Genomic DNA, 23,296 nt, shown 5'->3' with positions numbered 1-23,296 from the left:
GAGAGAGAGAGAGAGAGAGAGAGAGAGAGAGAGAGAGAGAGAGAGAGAGAGAGAGCTATTCTACCACTGTTAACTAAAATTGTGGGGAGATTTCCTAAACTTATATGTTAAATCAAATGCACTTATATACTGAGATCTGCAGTTTGAGAGACTTTGAATGTAATTTGTAACTCAAAAGAAGTATGACCCCAAAACTATGCATTAACTTAGCACATTCACAGTCTGCTTTCTTTAAAATTCTGTAAGTCTTTTTATCTGGTGGGCTGAAAGATATGATATAACAGCAAACACAAAAATAGACATATCTGGCAAGTAGATAACCATTACCTAAATAAGTAATCATTGTGTCCAGAACTTTTATTGCCGCACTGTAAATCCCAGAATTCTTTGAGTTTAAGTTGTCCATCACTATAGTCACCACAGAGAACAGGACTGGAACAAAGCCATTCTTAAGCAGTGGAATCATGGTGACAACTGATTCTAATGCATACTGGTTCACCTTCTTGTTGGAATCCTGAAGCCTCAGTGTAAAAGTATCAAAAATCTGTTAACATTAAGAAAATAAGCAAGTAAATTCTACCATAAATATCAAACACAGAAAACGTGGGAATTCACCCTCATTTATCGAGTGTTAATAGAGGTCATTTGCAACAAATCAAACCACCCTCCAATTCATTCACCAAGGCTCACATTTAGATGTGGAAGTAGAACTGTTAATGTTTAAGGCAGTGGTTCTCAACCTTTTTAATGCCGCGATCCCCAACCGATCGTAAGTCGAGGACTAAACTGGTCGTACGTCGAAGACTAAACCGGTCGTAAGTCGACGATTAAACCGGTCGTAAGTCGAGGACTACCCAGCCGGTTGTAAGTCGAGGACTTTCCCTGCCCAGGAGCGCCACGCATGCGTGGTTCCGCCCCCTGCGCCGGCCAAGGCGTAGCTGGCAAGCGGGAGAGACCTAGCAGGCCGACCACCAGCTGGCCCAGCTCAAGGGAGGTAAGGCACCTGCCAGAAAAGGGGGAAAAAATGGCGGACAGCCTTGCTTGGCAACCCCCGTGAAATGGTCGATCGGCCCAAATGGGGTCGCGACCCATAGGTTGAGAACAGCTGGTTTAAGACATAATAGGATAACTTGGTCATTAAGGATGTTATATGGTATGAAAGAAAGCTCCCTTTCTAAGTTGTCTACCTTCAAGGTGGGAAACAAGAGGTAGAGGAAATATTCTAATGTTCCTATGGGAAGCAGTTTTAAATTGACGGACTAATAGTATCAGTCTCTCCATGAGATGAAAGCAGAACTGCTTCTACTCCTGTTGTTTTAACAGTTAACAAGAAAAAGCAAAACTGGATCTCCAACAAGGAGAGTCCATGTGCCCCAACTATTATAAAGAATTCTTCATAACAAATAATAAATTGGAGAAAAGTAAAAAAAAAAAAAAGAGTAAAATTAATTCATCTGGCTGGATGCTAGGATGGTATTGCCCTTGCAACTTTAATAAATATTTATGTTTTAATTAGGGTTACTGATATTCATAATGAATACCTGCACAATATTTGACGAGACAAAGTGTGGGTTCTTCTTGCAATGGTCCATTAGTAAGGCTATTCCATCTATTCGTATCTGAAATTCCTTGGCCCCAAGCTGTTTGTTCAACTCCTTCAGCTGCTCCATTATTTCTACACTGCGAAGTGAGGAGCCACGAGCTGCAGGTTGCGAGAAATTAAGAACATCCATGGTAGACCTGGAATTGAAAAGTGAACAGCTTTTCACCATATTTCTGAAACATATGATATTACAGTAAATAATTTTATCAAGCCCTGAAAGGAAACACTATTTTTGGTGTGCCAAATATACCATGCAAGTTAAACAATGTTCACTTAACCTTCGTGAGTCATTCCAGATGCAAGATGGAAGACTCTGAATCAACTTCAGAATAGTACGGTAAATTAGGAAAAGCTGGAGATGAGATTCTTTTAATTTATTTCCTTGAGTTTACAAGTGTATAGCCACTAATTTCTCAGTGATTCTGAGCAGCATATAAAAGATCAAGCTAATTATGGTATTAAAAACTATATATGCAATTAAAAACAAGGCAATACATTAGTAACATTAAAAAAAAACCTCTAAACACTCTAAATTGGCAAATGGTGGCTTGTCAAAAGCCTCCTTTCCCAGATAACTGGGAGAGATGTTGATGTTTGACACAACTATAATGAGATCTGCAAAAGTCCTGAGGGTGTAGGGCAGATTATAGAAAAGCAAGCAGTGCTATAAGTTTCATGGACTTAAACTTGTGTAAGATTTTCCACAACAAGGTAAGTGTTTTAATTAGTCTTAGAAATAAACTGACATGAAGAGTAGGTATTTCAATATAGGGATGCTTTTTGAGAAACTTCAATTTGCCCACTATACTCAGGGCTAATTGCAATTTCCAAAATGCCCCTCCAAAATGCATTACCCTAAATCAAATTTGAGATCATTATGTAACTGATGCAAATAATTCTTCCACTGGTAGGGACACAACTGGTTTATCAACGAAAGCTGATAAAAGAATACTTTTGGCACAGATCTTCTGTGTTTCCAGTGTGCACACTAGATTCAGGAGGACTTTATATTGTGAACTTGTTTCATCCAAAACAAGCATATCATATGAATCCTAAAGACTGTCCCATAGAAATGACAGCAATTCCATCTTGGATGAATTCAGCTTAGTTTTATTCTTTCCCATTCAGTCCCTTACAGGTTCTTGAGAAGTCAGCCCTGAATTTCTAGAAAAGGTCAAGTACAGATCAATATCATCAGCATAGTTCTGATAAAAGTTTCCAAACCTACATATGATCCTACCCAAGGGTTTCATAAGCAATAATTAATAAATAAATAATAAAGACTCATAACAGGAATCTATAGAATAATTCCAAAAGATGGAACTGATGTTTGCCTATGCCATTTTCAAAAGCCACCAAAAGTGACAAGAGTGGAATCTCCATAAATTGACATCTCCAACAAAGACCGAACTTTTTCTATTAACATGTTTGTCCACTACACTCTCTAGGTCTTTATAATTACCCCTGAGAGAAGGGCAGAGAGTGAAACGTGTCTAGAAAATAGTTTCACTGGTTTCTATAGACATACGGTTTAGGTCCTGAATTAAACCTAACTTTTCCAGACCTATTTGAGAAAAGAGAGAGTCAAAAATGTGACGGCCAGCCTTCTCCTTCAGCTCAGTTAAACATGGAATATTGAACAATGACCTGTGATTGCTGCAATAGGTTGAAGAAGCTTCTTAAATAAAGATCTCACCATCAACATCTTTAAGCTGGTAAGGAATTCTGTCACCTATACTGAGGTGTTAACAATCTGAAATTGTTTTGATAGGATGGGGTTTTTGTAAGGCATGGCCAAATAATGGCCTGGATATATTCAAAGTCTAGAGATGTTCCAATCTAATCTGATTTCTGCCTTGCAGAGGGAAACATGCTGCAACAGCTCTATCTTCACCACAGAGTGACCAATCAAGGGCACAAGTACATCCAGTCATATCTCCTTCAAACATATCTGTTTGTCCCCTTGACTTAATATAGGATCAGGCATCCTATTCCTTTTGTCAGAGACCAAAATAGCATTAAAAAGTTGTAGGTGCTCAGCCTGAGTTCTCAGATAAACGTGGTGAATATAAAAGCTGAAGACAGAAATTATTATGACTTAATGGATTCTACCTCTCCACACAGGACTGTCTCTTATCTGTCCATTATATGTCCCTTTTCTCATACTTTTTTTTTTTTATAAAGTATCCTTTTAGCCTTCTGGAAGAGGCTGAAGAACTCATATCCAGCCCATAACAACAATAAGAGTGTGAATTATACAAAGAAAATGGGGGTAAAAAGAAAGGGAGTCCACAGAGAAAAAGCTGTAAATTTGAACAGTAAGTCTGGAGAACAGAGAAAAGAAGAAAACTCTACTCTTGGTTGTGCAAATGATTTCAAATGATTAAAAACACAGAATCTAAAAAGTTTCCAAAATTCTTCCTCAGTTATGAATTAGCAATTTCCCTCTCTCTCTTTCTGTAAAACATATCCTGCTTTTCTTTATTCCTTGCTGCTCTGTTATTGCTACTAGTCCTGCTAATTGCTAAAATTTGTAATTTCATGCCCCAGGCAATGCCATCCAGAGGATGTCGCTCACTCAGTGCCAAGAGAGATGGCTTCCACCAGGTGTGGAGCTCTGCAGCAAAGGGCAAACAGGCAGTGTGTATTTCCAAAACATTCTCCCCAAGCCATCAAGCTCTCTCTGCAGCTAGAGTGGGAAGACAAATGGTAAATTCAGCTGGCAATTTGCTTCTCTGAGATGGCAGACTTTCAAGAAAACTTATACGCATTCTAGAGAAAAGAGAAGAGGATTAGCACCCTATATACAATAAGTCTGGGTGCTTATCAAAGGGCAGCAAAGAGTCACAGTCAAATAAAGCTTCACTGACATCTAAAGGCTACTTGAAGGTGTGCTGTCTGGATGCAGAAGCTCTGTTCTAGGGATCTCCAAACTTGGCAACTTTAAAACTTGTGGGCTTCAGCTCCCAGAATTCTTTGTCCAGACATGTTTAAGTCTTAAAGTTGCCAAGTTCGAAGAGCCCTGTTCTAGAGGGCAGACAAAAGTTTTCACATATCAGTCTTCTTTCCTAAATTAAGAGTTTTCAGCAATGGCATAAACTATGAGAAAAACATCAAGCATCTCAAGCAAATGAATTGTGCTTAAAACAACAGCAAAGGAAAGGCGACAGAAAAGGAACAAGCTTTTCTCTTGACTCTGGTCTCCCAACATGCATGTAGAATATAACAGCACCTGAGCTTTTTTTTAAAAAAAATACAGCATGTCTCCCAGTGACATGCTCTGTGTTTTTTCAAAATCCAGCTAATCATAGAAGCAAATGATGCTTCCCGACATACCCTTCACCCGAAGACAGGCTGTCCAGTGAGATTGTCAAACTGCCATTCTTTGATCCTCGGTAACTTTTGGCAGAAGTTGCTTGGGAGGCTGAATCTTCTGTCCCCTACACAGATAAAGTCACACAGTCATTTTAACATTCTGGTCAATTACAAATACCCACCTTTTCTTGCCAACTGATTTATACTTCATGTTAAACCATTTGGCTGATTTGGACTAAGAATATTATACAAAACCAGCCATTGTGGCTTGGAAACCATGGTGAATGTATTAAGCTATGTGAACTCTGCCAGTTGGGGTGTATTTAATAAAGCAGACTTAAGGAAATAATGTTTTTACTGCTATAAGTGAATGCTAGTGGTATATTAGTTTTTTATGTCATTTCTGAAACATACTCAATTGTTCACTCAATGTCCATGTACAGTATCAGATCTTCTGATTCCCTTTTTAATTTACGCATTTCCAAGGTTGTCCCTGGGCTTCCATACTTACTTTTTGTTTAATTGCAGCCATGACATCCCGCAGGTCATGTGATGGTACATTTTGTTTCAAATACCCATCAAATTTTGAATGACACATAAGCATGTTCAGCATCTTCCGGCCATAACACCTAGTGGAGTAAAAGGAACTCTTATTAAGATCACTGGACAATAAAATTCCGTCTTCATTGAGGGGACGGCACTTCCTGCTGTTACCTTGTGTCTTGATGGCAATCCTGAGCCATCTTCACTAATGTCTGCACTAATAACTCCGTACTCTCCCGATTGCCCGAGAGTAGTTTCTCAGCCCCAATTTGTTCCATGACTGTCAGTAAGTGTCCAGCAGCACATTTTCGAATGAGGGGGTTTCGGTGGCTGCAACAAAATGATCACAGCTGTCAGAAACAGGGCACATTTTGTCTCCATGCCAAGTAGAAACCTGCCAAGGTGTGGGCTGATAGCAACAGTTCTTCTAGCTCACCTTGATCAACAACACCTACTTCATTTATCCTACAGCATCTTGAGTATGAATGGGAAAGTACTTTCCCAAAGGAAAGGAGACACAGTCCATCATGATGACAAAGGAAATTTCCACCTTAATTTACAGGGTTGCATAGTGTTCTTTTGGGGAGGAAAGCTATGGCAAATCTAGACAGCATACTAAAAAGCAGAGACATCACCCTGCCAACAAAAGTGTGTATAGTCAAGGGCATGGTTTTCCCAGTTGCAATGTATGGCTGTGAAAGTTGGACCATAAGAAAGGCTGAGCGACAAAGAATTGAGGCCTTTGAACTATGGTGCTGGAGAAGACTCCTGCGAGTCCCTTCAAGGCGTTCAAACCGGTCAGTCCTAGAAGAGATCAACCCTGACTGCTCTTTAGAAGGCCAGATCCTGAAGTTGAAACTCAAATACTTTGGCCACCTAATGAGAAGGAAGGACTCACTGGAGAAGAACCTAATGCTGGGAAAGATCGAGGGCAATAGAAGAAGGGGACGACAGAGAATGAGGTGGCTGGATGGAGTCACTGAAGCAGTAGTCGTGAACTTAAATGGACTCCAGAAGATGGTAGAGGACAGGAAGGCCTGGAGGAACGTTGTCCATGGGGTCGTGATGGGTTGGACACGACTTCACAATTAACAACAACAACAAATAGTGTTCTTTCTGATTTTTCTCTGCTACTCCATTTCATGGGCAAATGGAATAAGCATAGGAGCAAAGAACTGAATGCTAAGCCACATTTCTGGTTTCCACTTGTAGGTTCATACAGAAAAATTCAGCCATCCTTTTGCAGGGATAGGAAAACTTTTGCATCCTAGGTACCGCTAAACTATAACATTCAGTGTCTCCCTTCATCACGTTCAATAGTGAGGAATGCTAGGAGCTATAGTCAGCTACATCTGAAGGGTTATACATTTTCCCAAATTACTGTAATAATTCAGAGGTATGAAATTATCTCCTCCAGCAATATTATTTTTTGTAAATGCTAGCACTTACTGCTCATGCCCACAGACCAGCAAGGATTGAGATTGCAGATTAAAAGGCATTGTACATACTTCACTCCGTTGGCCATGAGGGCTGTCATTGCTCGCGATGGAGTCACACTCTGTGCCATGATCCCCAGGGACTGGTCAGCTGCTTTCTGGATGAATTCACTAGTATCACCTGCCTTCTGAAGCAGGACTCGAGAAATCTCCTCAACCTCTTGATCCATGTGCTTCTTCATAGCTTTGAACAATTCAGCAAGTGTCCCAATAGCAAACCTAGATACTTTAGATCGTAAGTTGCTAACCTGATAAAAGAAAGTCATGTGATAGTATTTACTTTTGCAAATGGTAAAGAACAACAGCCAGAGAATCAATACAGGGCTATTTTCTTATCCAAATAAAGACTCCAAAATTCAGCAATATGCAAAATCCATGGATTATATATCTAAAACTAGTATCTCTTATTTTATTTACTTATTAAATTTTTATCCCACTTTTGTTACTTTATAAGTAACTCAAGGCAGCAAAAATACATAGTACTTTTTCCTTGTATTTCTCCCATAACAATAACTCTGTGAGGTGAAAGTGGGCTGAGAAAGAGTGACTGACTCAAGGTCACCTAGCTGGCTACAGATAAGGCTATAAATCACAATCTCCTAGTTTCTAGGCCAGCACCATAATCACTGCACCAAACTGGCTCTTACTTTTCTCCTACTTCTATATCTTACTTCTACATACAGAAATTTATTGCACAAATTTTTACAGTATATTTTCCAAGTTCCATGAGAACGTGTACCAAGGGATTATATGTACTTGCCCAAAAAGCTATTATAAGCTCCCAGGTCTACAGTATTCCTTGAAAGAAGAAATAGAAAACTTTTATTGCTATATTCCATCTGACAACCAGATCCTGCCTTGCCTTTGTCTTGACTAACACTTTTTAAACTCCTGAATAGAGTCTGAGTTTATTACAATTATAGAAAAAAAATATGCCAATGGTTTCCCAATATTTGCCTGGAGAGGAAGCATAATGGCCTTTGAAAACTCTGCTGATAGCAGCCTATCAGCTGTGCAAACAATGAACAAGTGCGGAATTGGCTTGTGACATTGTTTACCTCTTGCTTTTTATTAGAAGGGTTTAAAATGAGAGCAATAAAACTTCACCATCAAGCGGTCAAATACAGTAAACAGAAAGTCCATGAAATTAACTCCCAGGAATGCAGGAACTAGCTAGATCTCAACATACAATATGAGTTTTATAAGAAGGCCAAACAGTATTTAAGTTTGGGGAAATGGAAAATGCAAGTACTGGATTGGTCTATGTAATTTAGGTATTATTTCCCTTTTCCATGGTAAAACGATAAAAATCAGTGAAATTCCATTGGTATAATAGAGAGAATTTTTTTTTATTAAAAGTTTTATAAAATTTACATTGTAAATCCCCCTTACCTACCCCTCCAACCCCCATCCCCCCCTACTCCCCAGAGCTGTTCATGGGGTTATAAATATTAATCATAATCTAAATAACATTAACCAACTGATTATATAACCAAATCTATAACACACTTTAACTCCCTTTTAAAATAAATTTAGATAAGTTAAAATAAAACACAACAAAAAAAATAAACAACTTAATTATTAAACAAAACTACTACTCAAAATTATAATAAAATCATACAAACTATTATAAAATATTAATTTACCTATAAACATTTAATAAACTATTAACAATAACAATATTCTCAAATTTACCCAAAAGCCAAATGGAACTTTTCAGTCCCATATTTTTTCTGAATATAATCTATTCATCTTCTCCAAACCAAAATATATCTTTCATATGACTGATCCTTCAAATAAGCGGAAATCTTAGCCATTTCCGCTAAATTTGACACTTTAAGCGACCAATCTTCTACAGTAGGCAAACAATCCATCTTCCAATATTGAGCTACCAATAATCTTGCAGCATAATAGAGAGAATTAAGACGTTTGTAGTTAAGGCACAGTAGGCCTGGAAATCTATGACTATATACAAAAATTTCATTCATTCATTCATACATTCATTCATTCATTCATTCATTCATTCATTCATTCATTCATTCAGTTTAGAGGCTACCCAATTCTAAATTACTCTGGGTGGCAACAACAACCACCGTTCTATACTAAGATCTGAGAGGAAACTCAAGTTTTTAATGACTTTCTAAATACCATTAGGTGGGAGCCATATGGCTCTCCAGAGAAATGCTATTCAAAGCACAGCTGCTGAGACAGAAAAGGCATCTTCCTAGGTCCTGAGAGATGGCATTGTTTAATCAAATTCATTAGCGTCTTAATACTAAGCCATAATAAATGAGTTCATATATCACTCTAAGCATGAGCTTCTACCAGGGGAGGGGACAAATAATATAACTTGCATCACAACATTGCTTTGCAAACTATATTATTTAAATATCCTGGCAATATCTGGATGTAAATATGAAAAACCAGGCTTTACATCATGATGGCCCAAGACATATCATTTTCATAGCACTGTAGCATGCTATGATTCCAAGCAAAAAACCAAATAAATGCCATTATCCTTCAGCATTGTGTACAAGCCAAGTTTATGAAGGAATGGTTTGATGGTAACCTTGGATAACTTTCAGTAGCAAGGCATTTGACAAGACAACATTTGAGAACTTTCCACTACTTTTGATCAAACTTTAATTTTGATACACAATAGATTAGTTACCAGAGTACACATGCAGAATGTAACTATACAACATGACATAAATATACAGTATATGTAAGAATAGATTTATTTAATGCATAAGAATTTATGATTTCACACATTTGATTGTATATATACAAATGAATATAAAATTTGCTCCTCATTCAGTTTCAAATACACATAAGCAGAAGAATTCTCCTTCTCCTAAGTATCGTTTTATGTCTTTTATAGTCAACATGAATGATCCAGACCAGTGGTTCTCAACCTTCCTAATGCCGCGACCCCATGCACCCACGTGACCACACGTGACCCACACACACGCACCCACGTGACCCACACGTGACCCACACACATGCACCCACGTGACCCAGGAGCATAGAGATGGCTCTCCTGCTCGAGCTAGAGCAACCCCCTCAGCCGGCCGAATCTCGCCACCGGGAAGGAGAGGAGAGAAAAGAATGGGAGAGGGGACAGGAGAGGGGGAGAAAGGGGGGTAGAATTTAGAAAAGAAAAGGAAAGAAAAAGAAACTTTTGTGCGGAGCCGGCAATCGCAGAGCAAGACGCCTGTTTGGTGCGGAGGCAGGCAAGCCCAGGCGCTCCTGGGCGGCCATGGCAAGCGGCAGCGATGACGCAGGGTGACCACCGGCTGGGCCACCAGCTGGCCCAGCCGAAGGGAGGTAAGCACCTGCCGGGTCCCACGCATGCCAGCAACCCTCCCTGCGCCTGCCGCTGCTCCGCTAGCCTTACCTTGGCCACCGCATGTTCGGTGCAGTGCCAGGCAGACCCAGGCGCTCCTGGGCGGCCACGGCAAGTGGCAGCGACGACGCAGGGCGACCACCGGCTGGGCCACCAGCTGGCCCAGCCCAAGGGAGGTAAGCACCCGCCGGGCCCCACACGCACCAGCAACCCTCCCTGCGCCCGCCACTGCTCCGCTTGCCTTACCTTGGCCACCGCATGTTCGGTGCAGTGGCAGGCAGACCCAGGCGCTCCTGGGCGGCCATGGCACGCGGCAGCGAGGGCGCAGGGCGACCACCGGCTGGGCCACCAGCTGGCCCAGCCCAAAGGAGGTAAGGCACCCGCTGGGCCCCACGCGCGCCAGCAACCCTCCCTGCGCCCGCCGGCCTCCCACCTCCCACCCCTGGCCCTCTTTTACTTACATTTAGGAGTTGCTCAGCAGGGAGGGGTGGAAACGTCCAGAAAGCTCGCCTTAGCTGCAGACAATTTGCAGCACCGTTTGCAGACTGGGACTTTTGGCGGGCTCAGCAGGGCAGAGACAGCCTGGACAATTCCTATTGGCTTTCAAAGCCAATAGAATTAGACTCTTTTAAAGAGAATCTATTCTATTGGCTTTCAAAAGCCAATAGATTCTATTGGCTTTCGAACGCCAATAGAATAGAGTCTCTTGAATAGAGTCTATTCTATTGGCTTTCAAAAGCCAATAGAATAAGAGGGAGTAGCACAGCTAAGGAAAAGGGGAAAAAATGGCGGGGGGGAAAATGGCAGACTGCGTTGTTTGGCGACCCCCGTGAAATGGTTGTTCGACTCCAAATGGGGTCGCGACCCATAGGTTGAGAACTGCTGATCCAGACATTTAGATTCTTACATTTTATTTATTATTTATTTGGGTACCTTCAAGTCAGGGCAACTGCTCGGACAAGTCCCTGCACTTATCTTGGCAATATTTTCAGAAGGAGTTTGCCCTTGCATCCTTCCTAAGGCTAAGAGAGAGCCTCAAGGTCCTCCAGCTGGCTTCATATTTAAACTGGACTATAACTCACAGTTGCCTAGTTTCTAGCCTGGCATGGCCACCGAAAACTGTACCTCTGAGTTCCAGCCCCTGTCACTTTGCAATGGTAGAGGCAGAGCCCTGGGATCTTCTGCTGGAAACCATGGATTGTCCACATTTCATTCTGCTCCATTCTCTCCCTCTTTTGCTCCCCTATCCTTCTCCTCATCAGAATAAATTATACATTCTCTTAAAGCGTATTTTTCTAAACAAATGCAGATATGAGCACATGTGATTACTTTATATACCTTGTTTTCCTGTAATTTTATTCCCACCCTGAAGATAATAAAAAGTTTATTAACTTTTTTCTTAGTATAAATAAATATAAATAGCACACATTGTGCAGACACACAGGTGCACAAAAGTATAAAAGCTACTTGGAGACATACTGACTAAATGGAAACAGATTGGAAAGCATCAGGTAATCCACCAAGAGAAGATTGATTGGACATATGTTAAATATTCGTTTCCCACCTCCTTTGTAGCTGCCAAGCAAACGTCATGAAGTCTACCCTGCAGAACTTCTGAATGGCAGGTAGCCAAGCATATGATGTTGAGGAGTCCTTTCTCCTTCAGGTGCCTGAGAGGCAGTTATCAGAAAGATGGAAAAAGAGAAAAAAGAGAAGAGAAACCATTAGTCTCACCTGGCATTTTGCAGAAATCTCATTTCTCATACTGGGTAAGACTGTGAAAATGAGATATATCACAAAAGTAACTCGGCAGAACTGTAGAAAAGTAAAGACTCTGAAGTTCTCCTACACAGTGGATTTCAGAACTACTGGAGGGAAAATGTTTTATCACCAGTGTACATGGTGTATATACCATACAAGATCCCCTGCAAATTAAGCTGAATAAGAGAAGGTGGTTTATCTACTAGTTCTGCATAACAGGCTCCATTCTTGGAAAAGGCTGAGACCAATGCAGCAGAGGTGCCCCCCTCCAGAAAAGAAAGCTTTTAATCTGTTGGGTTTTTTTTAAATGCTGTTTTTAATATTTATTTGCTCTTCATGCTCTTCATTTAATATTTATTTGCTTTTCATGCTCTTCATTTGGACAATGCTTCTGAAAAATTCTGAAGGAATTTTTATTCTCTCAGATACAGTAGCTTGTCTGATGTTATTCATTACCTATATTTACAACTGGCCCTGGCCTTCCAAATTTAGCTGCATGTTCATATTACATGGCGCACTGTGGGTATCCTCAGGAGGAGCATGGGGGGGGGAGAGAAGGGCAGCTGTGCACTTTAAGCCCAGCTCTTTTTAAATATGCATTGCACATGCAACATTTGGCAAAAAATGGGGGCAGGGCCCTGCCATGCAGTGGTGGCACCAATTTGACTTTTATACCTTCTATAGATGTCTCCGCCTCAGCATCTTCTTCTCCTAAAATGACTAGCCCCACCAGTTGCTCTGTGAGAGAGCACTAAAAATTACAATTACATAGAACCCATCCATCTTTCTTGGGTTTTTTTCTCCTTGAATTGGCTTTTTGTGATTTTTTTTTTAAAAAAAGCTAGCCATGCAACATCAACTGGCCATAGTGCATGGCAAAGCCAACTCTCAGAAGAGCCACAGAGTTGTGGGCAGTGACTGTAAGGTACCATCGTGGAAAGGAAATCACAATGAGGCGGAATGAGGCATGAATTCCTGCTATTGGGAATTCATATTGGGGGGGAAGTTGTAAATCTGCCCACGCTGCCTTTCTTCCTGGGCACAGGGAGTGAAGATTGCAAGCCCCATAGCCTTCTCATCACACAGGCATTATAATTGTGTGATTTGGGGGAAACCCATATATCTGAGAACATTGCCACCTTTTCCCATTGTCTTTTTTTCCATTTCCCCCATTCTGAACATATTTCCTTTTTTGAAATGATACATGGTTGTATTACACTTCCTACCCAACCTTCCTTTATGAATACATGACAAATATTAACATTTGGTGGCCATTTGCAGTTCTTTCTGGACAATGTACATCCTGCACTAGATCTTGACGTCACAGACTTTCACACAGCCCAGAAAGTAGTGTTCTTCCTTTCCTTACCAATCATTGCTGCTGAGCCACTTGAGAGCCTCGATTAATTCGTGTTCTGGATGAGACAAGGGTCTTATCTCAAAGGCATCCGTACTTACAAGGCCCTCTTCCCATTCTGGAGAGTGTTGGAGATTTGCTGGCAGGGAATTAGCTGTAAACATAAAATTACACTCAGGTGTTATTATCAATATACAGTATATCCAAGTCACATCCTACTGAAAACATGAAGAAGAATACTCTGGGTTCTGGAAGAAGAAGAAGAGTCAGAAGTAGAGTCAGAAAATGCACATCTTTTCCTTCCAAGTCTTTCCTCCCAGGTCCTTCCTCCATGATTGTTTACGAGGTGTGAAAGAAACCACTTAAGACTCAAATATGGAGCTGCCATTGTATGCCAACAAAGCAGCAAACATATCTCAGCAACTCAGGCTACAGGTACATCCTCACAATGGCTCTTCTCACCCAGTGAGAGACAGCACTGCTGTCATGGAGTCATCTAATATTATAATGTATAGTGCAGGCACCTTCTTTATAACTTTTTCCTACAGAACAAATATATGACATCGACGAAGTCCTTTCCAGTTAACATTATGGCAAAAGCAAAAGAGGTACATATAAGAAGCTGGCAAAAATTTTATGTCACACCTGATGCATGTCTCAGGAAATTGCTGTCTTGGCTGATAACAGGGATGCTGGGCAACGAGGGCCTGTTCACTCGTTTCCTTAAGGCCATCCCTACAGAAGCTCTGCAAGGGTTGCTCAGGTGGAGAGTAACAGGGGTGGCTCCATTGTGGTGAAGCCAACCGGATCCTGCAGAAAGTAATTTAAGGAGGTCAGTGAAGGATGAAGGAAGAAACATCTGCCAGAACGTACCATGGAAGGATAAAACAATTCATCCACTTCACTGTTGGACCAATGGATGTTCACATTAATAAATGATCAAGACTATTTTACTATCCTCATTAATATTCCAGTGTTATAAATTTTTTATTTTAAAAATATCCAAAAACATTCAACTGCTTATGATCGTATCACCTTCGGACACACCAAGCCACACATTAATCTTTACTGTATGTACTTGTTAATATAAACTCATCAAAAAAAAAGTAGAGATTTTTTTAATACGTATCACCTTGATTCCATTTTTTGACAAGGGATTTGCTTCAATGTCAGCATTAAAAATACAATTTCCCATGTAAGCATTTTCTAGCCACCTTTTGGTATCTTTCCCCGGTCCAAGGGGTAAGTCTAGTTTGTCTGCCTTGCTTCATGTCATTGCGGCAAATTGGTTCACTCCTTTCTGCCTACTCCCTTCTGAAAGAACTTCAACAATAATTCAACATTTGCACACAAAATAACTCAATAGTTTTAAATTATGCATACACTTATCACTCTGGCATTCTTTTTCATGTGAACCAAAAAGTAAAATGTTTCAGATTTTGAAGAAAGGAAATAGAAAAGCAGCTACCTAATTAATCAGGGATGCTGTCTTAATCAAGCAGAAGGTTTTTTTTAAGTTGAATTAATCAGTGTATTAACTAAAAATGATAGCTCAATAGGATAATCTTCATTCCACGTATACTGGTTGGTTTCAAAGGCCCACTTTAAAAAAACATCACACTGAGCAATTGCACTCAAAAAAAAAACAACCCTTTTCCTCCTAATTCTGTCAGCAAAAAAAGCAAAATAAAAAAATGACCAGGCAGAAGGGTCTGGATTTGGCAGAATGTATCTTTCCTTGCTGCAGCAGAGAGCACTGCCAAACGTTCTTACAAATGCCCCTAAACTTACAATGCATAGTTCATGGAAGCAACATTGATGCTTTTCTGAAAGTTTTACATCTTAAGAGCATACATATACTTAAAACGGATAAATGCTTTCTACAAAATATTTTCTCTGTGCTATAATTGCGTTGAAATTAAATAGTGTTGTGCACCTTGTGGTCCTAAACACACCCACGGTCTCAAAAGCTGTTCAAGTGGCCCTTGGAGAACCTTTCAAAGTTGCCAGCAAACTAAAAATTGTAATGCGCTTGAAGGGGCAAATCCATGGAAAGTGATTATGTTACTATATTTAACTGATTTAAATGTAATTTTAATTTGGGTAAAATTAAAAATAGCTTTTATCCTGGACCCCAATAGTTTTATATATGCAAGTCCCGTTATGTCACACAAAAGCCAAAGGTAGCCTTCAATCTGAAAGTGTTGTGTACTCTGGATTTCTGGGAAGATAATATTGCTGGACAGACAGTTGCTGTTGCTGTTTTAAAATATGTGGTTCGGACAAAACATAACATCAGATCCAACATTGTCCCTGGCAGGGACTCTCTATGTTTAAAACATAAAACCCATAGAAATATATCTGATGTCATGAATTTTTCTTCTTTTCTGGCATTTTTATTCAGAGTAAAGGCAATCTTATCTAATGTCAACCCTACATAAACAGATTCTCAAACCTTCAGAATCTAATTTCAGCCCAAAGACATAATTCAGGAAAAAAGAGTTCTGAGATTATCAATTACCACATTTTTAGGAGTCTTCAACCTCATCTTGTATGCTAAATTTTCTGACTGCTAAGGGAATCTATGATTATGCAAAACTCTATTGAGAACTGAGGGAGGGGCTGAATTCCAAAGGGCAAAGAGACAGCAAAGTTTAGATAATCTGGTCACGAGAAAGAGAGTTAAGAAAATGCCTCCCTAGCAATTCTCATTTATAGTGATGCAAACAGTTGCTATAGCTTGGCAAAATTTCTGTCCATAGGTGGAAAAAAAAAATAAAGGAAACTCCTCAGAAGAAATTTCACATGTCTTTCTTGGGTCTTGCTGAAAAGAACCCAGCATGAATGGGGCCAATACTGGCACATAGTTGTTTTAATTAAAAAAAATCTTTTAAAAGTTCATTTTAGCTGGCACTATTTAAAAAATGTGGTGTAAAGCTACTACTATCAGAATTTTAATTTGCCAATATAACTCCCCACTAATGTTCTGCTGGGTACTGCAACATCAAACCGATCAGACACTTTGCTTACTAAAAGAGCTGGATTGTTTGACCTACTTTTCCTACTGTTGTCTAGGGCTCCATTTTAATCCATCTTAAGTTTACCAGAAGACACCATGAGCGCAGGGGTGAGGGGAGTGGGTAGGCTCCTTAAACTTGGCACCAGACCATTTGTACTGTGACTGGGCAAAATAAGCCATCTGCAAAAGTAGATTTTCCCCTTCTTTTACAGTAATCACATACCATCCAGAGCATTCCTTGACTGTTGTTCCTGGGTTTTTGTGGATCTTTCCTTTTCTCTCTCTTTCTCCTTTTCCTTTTCTTTACGCAAGAACTCTATCTCCTTTAGCTGCTTCTGACGCATTTTCTCCTGCGCTGACTTGGATATTGTCACATGAATCTGGACACAATAGAAGCATACACACTTCATACAAATGTATATGTGTATGAGTGCGGATGCATATAGAGAGAGAGTAACTTGTACACAATAGCAAAGAGACAGATTAATCTGTTACATTATTAATTTATTATAACCCAAAATAAATCTTTTACAAGTGTGAATGATAGTTTCACACTCTTCATTTTTCATTGGAGTCAACCTGAATAGATAGCCATGGAAAGTTCCATCAATTTAGCATGTGTAATTCAAGTTGGGTTTTTAAAAAGAGAGATTCAAGCCACATTAGACATGAATCATGACATGGCAGATTCTCTCAGTAGATCTCTGAGCATCTTTACAAGTTTCTATAAAGATGGAAGAGGGAGCAGTGCTGTTAGGAGAGACTTGAATGCCAGCCATTTAATACTTGATTTAAGTCTGAAACTAATTGCAAAGCAGAGAGGGGAAAATGCACCATATGTAACACAGGTACCTGCTGAAGTTTCTTTCATGCTTAACAGCAGCTTTGAGACCAGGAGCCCAATTTACATTAGTGAAATGGTGCAGGAGAAAAAGCATTAAAGCCCAGTTCCTAATGATACAGAATCAATCCAATTTGTTATATTCATAAAACCACACCAGCTGCTTTTCAAAGGAAAGCATAAGGAACTCTAATCCTGTTTTCCCCTTATCTCATATTATTTGTTACCCAATATCTCATATTATTTGTTACCCAAAGTTGGAATTGCTAGATAAAGCTTAATCTGAGGCAAATATTCAATCAGGAAAAAAATATCAAGGGATGTTGTACAACATCAGAAAAATTAGAGCAAGAAAAAAGACCTGCAGCAATTTTTTTATAGCAACAATCTCTTATGAAATCACTAACACATACTGCTAGTTTGGGGCTGATGTTAAGCCCATACTGACCCTAAAGCTGTTCAACCCCCCAGATAGAAAAGCTTAAGAAGCACAATGCTGAATTGATTAGAAACGATTTGATCTGCGACAGGTAAAGTGGAAGTGGTAGATTGTAGTGTATTAGGACATATCCTTCCTAATCAGTTTAGCATTGCGTTGAACATAAATTGCTTGTATCAAACATCAATTCACTACTTCACATTTATTATAATTATCACACATTTTCAATGTGACATGTATTCTTTTGCATTCCATAAAATGCAATGCTTTACTTAAATTATGCCTTCATTCTTATGGCTGTTGCTATGTGTGGAGTATGAGCATGTGGATATCATACAGACTTTGTTGATATTCCACAGTAATTAATAACAAATGACTCAAATTTATTCCTACCACTATTACCTATCTATCTATCTATCTATGTATTGAGAGTCAATACATAAGAGACTCAATTTATAAGCCTTTTTGATAAATCTTTGAAAAAAACAAGGTAGTGTAGTACTAAAGATGCTGAAATGGCATGGAAAAATCTAGCTTTTAGTCCAGCCTCTGCACTGAATACACACTGGTTAATTTTGAGACAGGGACTCTTTTTCTGCACGATATATTTCAAAGAGCAATTTGTGGAGAGAAAAGATAGAGCAGAGAGACTGCCTTGAGATCTTGAAAAAAAGGCCTTTATAGAAGGGAAGGAGGATGGATGGATAAATGGATGGAGGGAGAGATGGATGGATGGAATTCCAGCCAAGGCCAGCCCTATCATTGGGCAAAATGAAGTGTGAGGAAGCCACTAGGTTTTTCATTGTTTAATTCATTATCACTGCCTTTCTGTTGGAGAGGGAAGCATTCGTGTTGATGGCTGAGCTCCTGTGTTGCCAGTATCACTTCTGGGCTTAGGCCCCATTCCCTCTCTCTCCTTAGTTCTTCTCCGCCAGAAATTCCTTTCCAAAGCTTGAGGACAGTATCTCAAGAGAGATTCTTCACTGACTGCTTGATAATGCCAGCTTTGCAAATGGCAGAGTAGAGCCTATCAAGCTCAGCTATTATGCCCACCTTCCAAATAGCATCCCCAGTATCCCATCATGCCAGTTTGAGTCCTTATTGTAATATTTTCTTTACTTCTTCTTGCTAAATACCAACCTTAAAATTCACCTCATGCCAAAATGCAAAACAATGGAAATGGAAACATACCCTTCCATTGCTCTCTTTCCATTCATCTTTTAACAGGTGAGGATTTGAATGCAAGCCTTCTTCCTTGGTCAGACAGAGGGAGGAGGTGGCCGGTGGCAGTAAGGATGCCAGTGATCCCCCAACAATCTTTAAAGGTGCAGGAAAGCCATTCTGGAAAGCAGGTTCAGACAATCCAGTTTCTGACAAGCCAATTAAAAAAAAGGAATATATTACTGTGGACTGTAACTATATTTGTAATTTTAAAAAGTGTTTGTGAAGCAAAATGTTTGCAAGAGCAAAGAAAAGAATCAAGGGGAATTCCAGAAAATTAAATCATTCACTGCAGATGGAGTTAAAGGGCTCTTGTTCATAAACAGGTTAAAGCACTACACCAGTATAAAATTTACTGTCCCCGTTGATGATCCTCATCCTGCCACAAACACAATGTCAGTAAATGGTGCTATTCTTATTTATGGAGTTTAGGAAACATTAAGGTCAGAGATTGGTGTTTCCTCTGACTTTCTTTCCATCTTCTCTTATCAAACTTCACCTCAGCATGAAAATATCCATAAATCACTTTCCTTAAACACAGAATAGACCGCACTAGGGGGAACAATGAGTTAAGACAGAGGGCTAGACTGGCAGGTTAATCACCTGTGAAAACTCAATCTGCCTTGTGCAAGTTTTTTGTATACTGTATTGGCAGATAGACTCATTTCAGCGGATAGACTCATTTCAGACCCAGATGAGGTGCAGTTCCAGAAGAGCATTAAATCCATCTTCAAAGGAGCCTAAATAACAACTCACAGTTTTGGGATAGCCTCTCAATGACTATCAGCCACTGATGAGGGAATTATTAAGAATCCCTCCATCTCTACTCTTTCACTTGCAAATGTCTACAAGCATGGAACCTTTCAGCTGACCAGAGGTGGGTTGCCATATATGTTTACTCTAATTTCATTACTAAATTGACATAAACTTCTTTCTGTTGCTTTTCCTGGGATTTAAAAAATGTACAGATCCCAACCATCAGCTCCATGGGAAGGTTAAAATAAACTACTTGCTTCTTTCCTTGGCACAGAGTGACCTGTTCACACTTTCTAACGCTGTTAGTTTCAGTGGATAATCACTCCTGTCCATATTCTCTCTCTCTGTCTCTCCCTCCTGCCCTTCAACTCCTGAAATAAAGAATAAGTACTGTAGCCTCTTTCCTTCTTTCCTATTCTTCTGTCAAGAACAGGCAAGATGAATTATATAAGGAAAGTTTTTATCTTGGCAGTACATAATGATTTGTTCCCTGGGCTGATCATCACAACCTAAGTTAGAGTAGGAAGTACCCTCTCCAGGTTAGGCAGAGCTCATGTGCAGGACATGTGTGTTCTCAAGTTCCAGGCTCAATTCCAAGGCAACTCATCTGAAATCTTGGAAGAAGTTGCACTCAGGGAGCACCAACCCTATCGAGCTACCAGTGTTTCTCAACCTTGACAATTTTAAGGCATGTGAACTTCAACTCCCAGAATTCCACAGCCAGCAATGCTGGCTGTGGAATTCTGGGAGTTGAAGTCCACATGCCTTAAAATTGCCAAGGTTGAGAAACACTGAGCTAGACAGACCCATAGTCTGATCCTATAATAGGCACAAATAAGTCAAAGAGGAACAAAGTGAGGTAGGAGAATAAGTAAAAGTTACTTAATGGTGTTAGTAAGTGTTATGTGGCAGGAGCTTGTCTGTTATAATTCTATTATTATTATTGTTGTTGTTGTTGTTGTTATATACACAAACATGTGAAATCACAGCTGCTAGTTCTTTAGCCAGTGTTGGCCTTCATAAACACTGAGTTCTTCCCAAGAACCTAGGATGTTGCACTGTATCAGCATAGTATGTGTGCAGACCCAAGTTGTGTGGCCTTTTGTAATTAACAGGTGGAAATTTTGTCAACGTGCAGATTTTCTAAGTGCTGTCCAAGATTTTCTGGTATTATTGTTGTAGTCTGCACTGAACAGGGATTGAATGATGGCCTAAATGACCTTTATACTTACTGTATATTCTATTTATTGATTTATAAATTTATAAATATTTATATTCTATTCTATTTCTATTTTATCCTAAGATCAGGATAGAAACAGAAAAAAGAATAAATGAATAAGAGCCACAGAAAATTGTAAAGACCTCAGACAAAAATAACAAGAAGGTTGCTTTGCTATCTTACTGTATCCCATATACAGTGAATGTATCATATGCTGTATCCCATATATGAATGGTTTAGTGAAAACAGCAAAGATGTTAGATATGCATTCTAACATCTTTGACTGCTAGATACTGGATCTAAGCTCCAGATTTTGGATCCAGCTGAAATACTTGTTCTTGATGCAAAGAAATTAAATTGCATCATAAAAGAATACAGCTAGTTTAAAGTAGTTATTACAATAAATTTGTTTTCAAGCTATCTCCGCTATGGAATAATTATCAAGGCAAGCAGCTTTACCCTTTGAAATTAACACTTTTGACCAGGCAGTCACCCCAGGATAAAATGTGACATTTCATTTCAACACACAACAAGGGATGACTCTCCAGCTGAGCTTTTTGTACCAGTGAGAATTAAAAAGGATCTGCTTTAAAAAAACAATGAACTCAAGCCAACCATAATTTATACAACAATGTTGTTTAAAAATCAATAACATATTTTTGTATGTTTAATTCATTCCAGCCTGGAGCACTTTCATTTTCCTGTTCAGCAGATCAGTAATATAGTTTCATGATTGCTGGTACAATAATACAATGCCCAGCACCATGGTAGTAAAAATAGATTCTCTCAGCTTCATTAATTTTTATTTATAACATTTACATTTATCTACTGCCTTCCTCCATAGTGTGCAAAGTAGCATACATGATCTGTTCTCATAAAAATCTTGTCAGGTAGCTCAGACGGAGAAATAAAATTAAGATATTACACAAATAAAAAATTCCTAGTGTTCATCTTGGTAAGATGAAGATGGGAATAGTCAGCCAATCTTGGCTAACCTTGAAAAAACGAAACAGGTCCACTCCTGGCTACAACATAAGTAGAAAAGTATCCAGAAAAATTCTAAGAATCTCATTTGTATCATTTTCACATTGTCATTAAAAAAACTACTATACATGAATGTTTCCACAAAAAGTCATATAAAATCATTTTCATTTTTAATTTCCTTTTATTAAGGTACAGTTGAATATTTTCATACAGTCTGTTCTGACTGAGCCTACCAATCAGGAGTTTGAGAGTTGTCCACCCTTAAAGAAAAAAAAAATCTATAAGGATAGTTTGGAGGGTGGGAGCTAAACTTAATACTGACGTTTAAAGCCTGTATGTTAAGAAGTTAAAGAAAAAGATGCATTAGAAAGTGTTGATTCTAGAAAAGTGTTTAAGTTTAACATTTTAAAAAAAAGGTGGGAAAAATTTGCAAGGTCAAAAAATTTGAAAGAATATAATTACATTTGTTAATAAACATGGCGATAGTTACAAAGATTATTAGGTGCAAATAGAAATATATACTATTTCCACAACAAGAAAGATAAACAGGAATGGTTAAACTGATCATTCTATTCAAAGAGTAGAATATATTTGAGTATGTTTTTTATTTGGATATCACTTCTGAAACTTTGACTTTGTCCATTAGATAGATTTGTCGTTATAGAAATGGCTAGTTATATATTAATGTGTAAAAGCAAAAAGTTGAGGCTGGAGTGTTTTTATCTTGTACTGTGCTAAAAAGAGTCGGAAGTCAATGCCTTTTTTTTTCTTTTTTCCCTTGTACCTCACACCTTCTTTTCCCCTCTCCATTTCCTTCCCTTAATTTCCTATTTCTATTTTTCTTTGTATTTTATATATTAAATTAAAAAAAAACAGAGTTGTCCATCCTTCCCACTAAAGAAGGAAAAATAAGAGAATTACCTAATCAACGGCCCAGAATTCCATGAATGAGACAGGGCATCTCCACTGCAAAAATCTTACTTTGAAGCACGTTTAACTTACCCTGAAATTTCCATTGTTTAAGTTCAAATAAATTACTATATGTACGTACCCAGTGTTTTTTGGCTGTTGTCTTCACCAGTACCAGGCTCTGACAATGACCTTAAAGACAATTGGGTGGGGGGAAGTGAAAAAAATAGGGAAATTAAACTCTTTCACAAGAAAAGATAAATATAAAAATTTAGGGGGCTCTTAATTGATAGAAAGAGCAGTGGCGGTGCAGTGGTTAGAATGGAGTATTGCAGGCTAACTTTACTGACTGCCAGGAGTTCGATCCTGACTGGCTCAAGGTTGACTCAGCCTTCCATCCTTCTGAGGTCAGTAAAACGAGGACCCAGATTGTTGGGAGCAATATGCTGACTCTGTAAACCACTTAGAGAGGGCTGTAAAGCACTAT

At 39.1% G+C, this 23,296-nt stretch overlaps 1 protein-coding gene across 1 annotated transcript in view; it reads right to left on the bottom strand.

Moving 5' to 3' along the window:
• Window positions 1-23,296, bottom strand: part of TOGARAM2 (TOG array regulator of axonemal microtubules 2) — a 50,750-nt gene that overhangs the window by 9,548 nt on the left and 17,906 nt on the right. The window contains exons 7-18 of the mRNA XM_015825585.1: window positions 22,952-23,001; window positions 18,912-19,090; window positions 16,664-16,820; window positions 14,067-14,231; window positions 13,434-13,575; window positions 11,868-11,973; window positions 6,970-7,205; window positions 5,633-5,791; window positions 5,430-5,547; window positions 4,940-5,043; window positions 1,542-1,740; window positions 328-544 (exon numbers count right to left, since the gene is read on the bottom strand). Coding sequence (XP_015681071.1) covers window positions 328-544; window positions 1,542-1,740; window positions 4,940-5,043; window positions 5,430-5,547; window positions 5,633-5,791; window positions 6,970-7,205; window positions 11,868-11,973; window positions 13,434-13,575; window positions 14,067-14,231; window positions 16,664-16,820; window positions 18,912-19,090; window positions 22,952-23,001 — 1,832 coding nt within the window. The remainder of the gene's footprint in view (window positions 1-327; window positions 545-1,541; window positions 1,741-4,939; window positions 5,044-5,429; window positions 5,548-5,632; window positions 5,792-6,969; window positions 7,206-11,867; window positions 11,974-13,433; window positions 13,576-14,066; window positions 14,232-16,663; window positions 16,821-18,911; window positions 19,091-22,951; window positions 23,002-23,296) is intronic.

The sequence above is a fragment of the Protobothrops mucrosquamatus genome, unplaced genomic scaffold, assembly GCF_001527695.2.
Source record: "Protobothrops mucrosquamatus isolate PMUCROS unplaced genomic scaffold, P.Mucros_1.0 scaffold2697, whole genome shotgun sequence".
Lineage (NCBI taxonomy): Eukaryota > Metazoa > Chordata > Lepidosauria > Squamata > Viperidae > Protobothrops > Protobothrops mucrosquamatus.
This window is presented reverse-complemented; position numbering and strand designations above follow the sequence as displayed.